This window comes from Malus domestica, chromosome 08 (assembly GCF_042453785.1).
Source record: "Malus domestica chromosome 08, GDT2T_hap1".
Taxonomy (NCBI): domain Eukaryota; kingdom Viridiplantae; phylum Streptophyta; class Magnoliopsida; order Rosales; family Rosaceae; genus Malus; species Malus domestica.
Window position 1 is genome coordinate 19602651 of NC_091668.1, and position 3266 is coordinate 19605916.

At 40.1% G+C, this 3266-nt stretch overlaps 1 protein-coding gene across 1 annotated transcript; it reads right to left on the minus strand.

Annotated features, from left to right (window-relative positions):
• Positions 1–1227: 1227 nt before the first annotated feature.
• On the minus strand, positions 1228–2978 carry LOC114826576 (probable inorganic phosphate transporter 1-4). Its single transcript, XM_029107126.2, has one exon. It carries the CDS (start codon positions 2976–2978, stop codon positions 1401–1403), a length of 1578 nt encoding a protein of 525 aa, XP_028962959.2. The 3' UTR covers positions 1228–1400.
• Positions 2979–3266: the final 288 nt, after the last annotated feature.

Consider the following 3266-nt stretch of genomic DNA (forward strand, 5'->3'; position numbering starts at 1 on the left):
ATAAAAGATGGAGGAAGAGATGATGTTATTGATCTTTCTTTCTTTCTGTATGTTTTGATTGCAGTCGAGTGCTCTATTTATAGAGCAACTCGTATTACTACATTTTGAAATTTACAAACCCTCAACTTTGAAAATACGTTCCTTTTTGTTTCCAAAGTATATTCCAATTTTCATGGGCATTGAAAATGTGTGTGTATAACAATGCCAAAGTTGACAACTAACCTGTGAGGGCATTGAAAGGCTTTACCAAAGGCACTGTGGGCATTCACTACCCACCAGCATTTTCAACATTTTCTACATCTTAACCTAGCTATACATTGTACGCAGCAACAAAATTCAGAAGCCTCAGAGAGTCAGAAAAAATCCAGGACTATGGTGTACAGTTAGTCAAATTGATCAGCTGCATGTAGTTAAAAAGCTAGACTTCGGTTGATCTGGCATTATTTGTTAAGATAGTACTGTTATATTTTGACCGAATAAATACACTTTTTTCTTCTCCTGTATGGTACCAGATAAATGGACGCATGCTACATATTAGTCAGTTATGTACAAATAAAATCAATGCACATGGAGACGGTATTATAGTTCCACTCAAAATCTTTTTCAAAGTATAAAGAAGACTTCATATAGTGATTTATATGAGCATGATTATCACTTGCTCATATATAATATACGTACGGTTAAAAGATTGATTAATAAACAATTGTAACCATTGATCATAACTAAACCAGAGATTGTAATTATACTGTGTATAATCTCATCTCATGTAATTTTAGAGCAGTTTGTCTAAATTTTGGATTCTTTTAATCTGCTCCCAAAAGCAATAATATTGTTAGACGAGCAAACAAGCATCACAGTCCTTGTCTTCAACCACACTTCCTGATAAAATCATATCCTTAGATGATAATAGTGATAAGGTTATGAGATAAATATTGAGAGATGAGATTATTGTAAACTTCTATATACCAAATATACAGTCCTTAGATGCAAGGACTGTGATGCTTGTTTACAATAATCTCATAACCAAAGCAAGATTCTTGCATCTGTTTATACGTTTATCAGTATAGTGAAAATTATCTCTTCCCGAATTTCCTTTTCTACATAAATTAATGAATGAAATTGCTTTGGTTTCATCAGTCAATGCAAAAGAACTTTAAAAACAATAAATATTCACTTATTTGGATCCTGATGATAAGAAAAATAAAAAAATTCAAGACATTCGCCACATGATAAAAACGACTCTGATCATTCATTAATTCTAATCGTCCAGATGTACTACACCAACTGAGCAATCAAATTATTGAGAACTAACAAAAGGAAACTATCTAGAGCAAAATTAAGAAAAAGTAAACCTAAAAACTAAACTCAAATTCTTACACACGCAAATTCCTTAAAAAAAGCTAAACTCTGCTGGTCTGCACTTCAGCTTCATCTTCGTTCTCTCTTGACATCTCCTCCAGTGATTTTCCCTTAGACTCTGGCACCAAAAACGTAAAGAAGAACCCAATAACATTGATTCCTGCAAGCACAAAGAGAGCATTCTTCATTCCAATTCCAGCTGGGTACCCTGGATCAGCCTTAGCCGGGTCTTGATTCTGAGCTGCATACAGAAACCCAAAAGCCCCTATAATCGCTCCCAACTTGCCAGAAGCCGCTGAAATCCCATGACAAGTGGACCGAAGCCTAGCTGGGAAAATCTCCACCGGCACAACAAACGTTGTAGCATTGGGTCCAAAATTGGCAAAGAAAAATGTTAGGCCATATATGACAATAAATCCAATATTGTGTTGAGGTCTAGACCAGTGCTCATATGGAATTGCCAAGACAAGCATGAAAACAGTCATGAAAAAGAACCCAATTAGCTGAATTGCAAACCGGCCAATGTAATCAATGAGGAAGACCGTGGCCCAGTATCCTGGAACTGTGCCGCATAGGGCTATTAGGGTTTGTGCCCTAGCGATTTTGAAAAGCTCATCTAGGGCACTCATAGAGCTTGCTGACGGCAGCCATCCCACGGCGCTGAAGATGTCCTTCTGGAAAAGGTTTTGGCTGTAGTAAGCAATGTCCAGCAAGAACCAACAGGTGGCCGTGCCCAATAAATGTTTGCCGTGCCGCTGAAGAAACTCTCGGGAAAATAGACCAAAACTTGAGGACTTGTTAATATGGGCATGCTCTTCTTGTTGCAGCTCTTTGATTTCAATGTGCAACACTTTAGTCATGTCTTGGCACGCCTTGCTTTGATCCTTGGCTACCAGGGCAGTGTAACGAGGGGTCTCCGGCATCTTCATTCGGGAGTAGAAAGTCAACAAGGCTGGGACTGCTCCGAACATGAGAATAATCCTCCACACATAGTCTGCCTGGGGGACAGTCGACCCAAGTGGATCCACGGAGTAGGGCTCAGCATGGTATAAAGAATTAAAGATAGCAGAAACCACAATAGCCACCACCCCACCAGCCAAGATCCCAAACCCTTGCATAGCAAAAACAGCGGCTATAAACGCCCCTCGGCTCTTTTTGTTGGAGTACTCCGCCATGATCGTGGCCGAAAGTGGGTAATCACCACCAATACCAAACCCTAGCCAAAATCGGAAAAAGCATAAAGTGGCCATGACAGAAGTTGGGGAGCTACCCAAAGAAAGGCCGGAACAAATAGAACAACCCACCATGAGCATTAGGGTTATGCCGTAAACACGCTTCCGGCCGAGCTTGTCACCCAGCCACCCAAAGAAGAGCTGACCGACAAGGGTTCCGCATAGGGCAACTCCATTGACCGCGCACGCCACATTTGGGGGTAGACTACCTGGCTTTGAAGACCCCGGAACATGGTAATAAATGCGGCCAAGGAGCTTGGTGACAAGTGAGATGCAGAATAGGTCGTATGAGTCTGTGAAGAAGCCCATACCTGAAATCACCACCGCCGTAAAATGGTAAAATTTTGTTTTGGCCGAGTCCAGCTGGCTCAGGAGTTCAAGCGCCATGACGAAGGCCTGTGAATTTCTCTCTCTCTCTCTCTCTCTCTCTCTCTCACTTTCAGATTAATTTGTTTGTTTCTAAACTCAAATTATTGAATAGAGTGTGCGTAGTGAGAATTTTTAAGGGTTTTAACGAGAGGAGTTAGAGATGTTTTTGGATTCTGTCTTTCTGTGCGGGTGGTAAGTGAGCTAAGGAATATACTAGGGAATTATATGATTTTGCAGTTGTACCTCAGTCACTAGATAAATATTACTAAATACATAAATATGCATAACTAAAAAAATATTCATGTT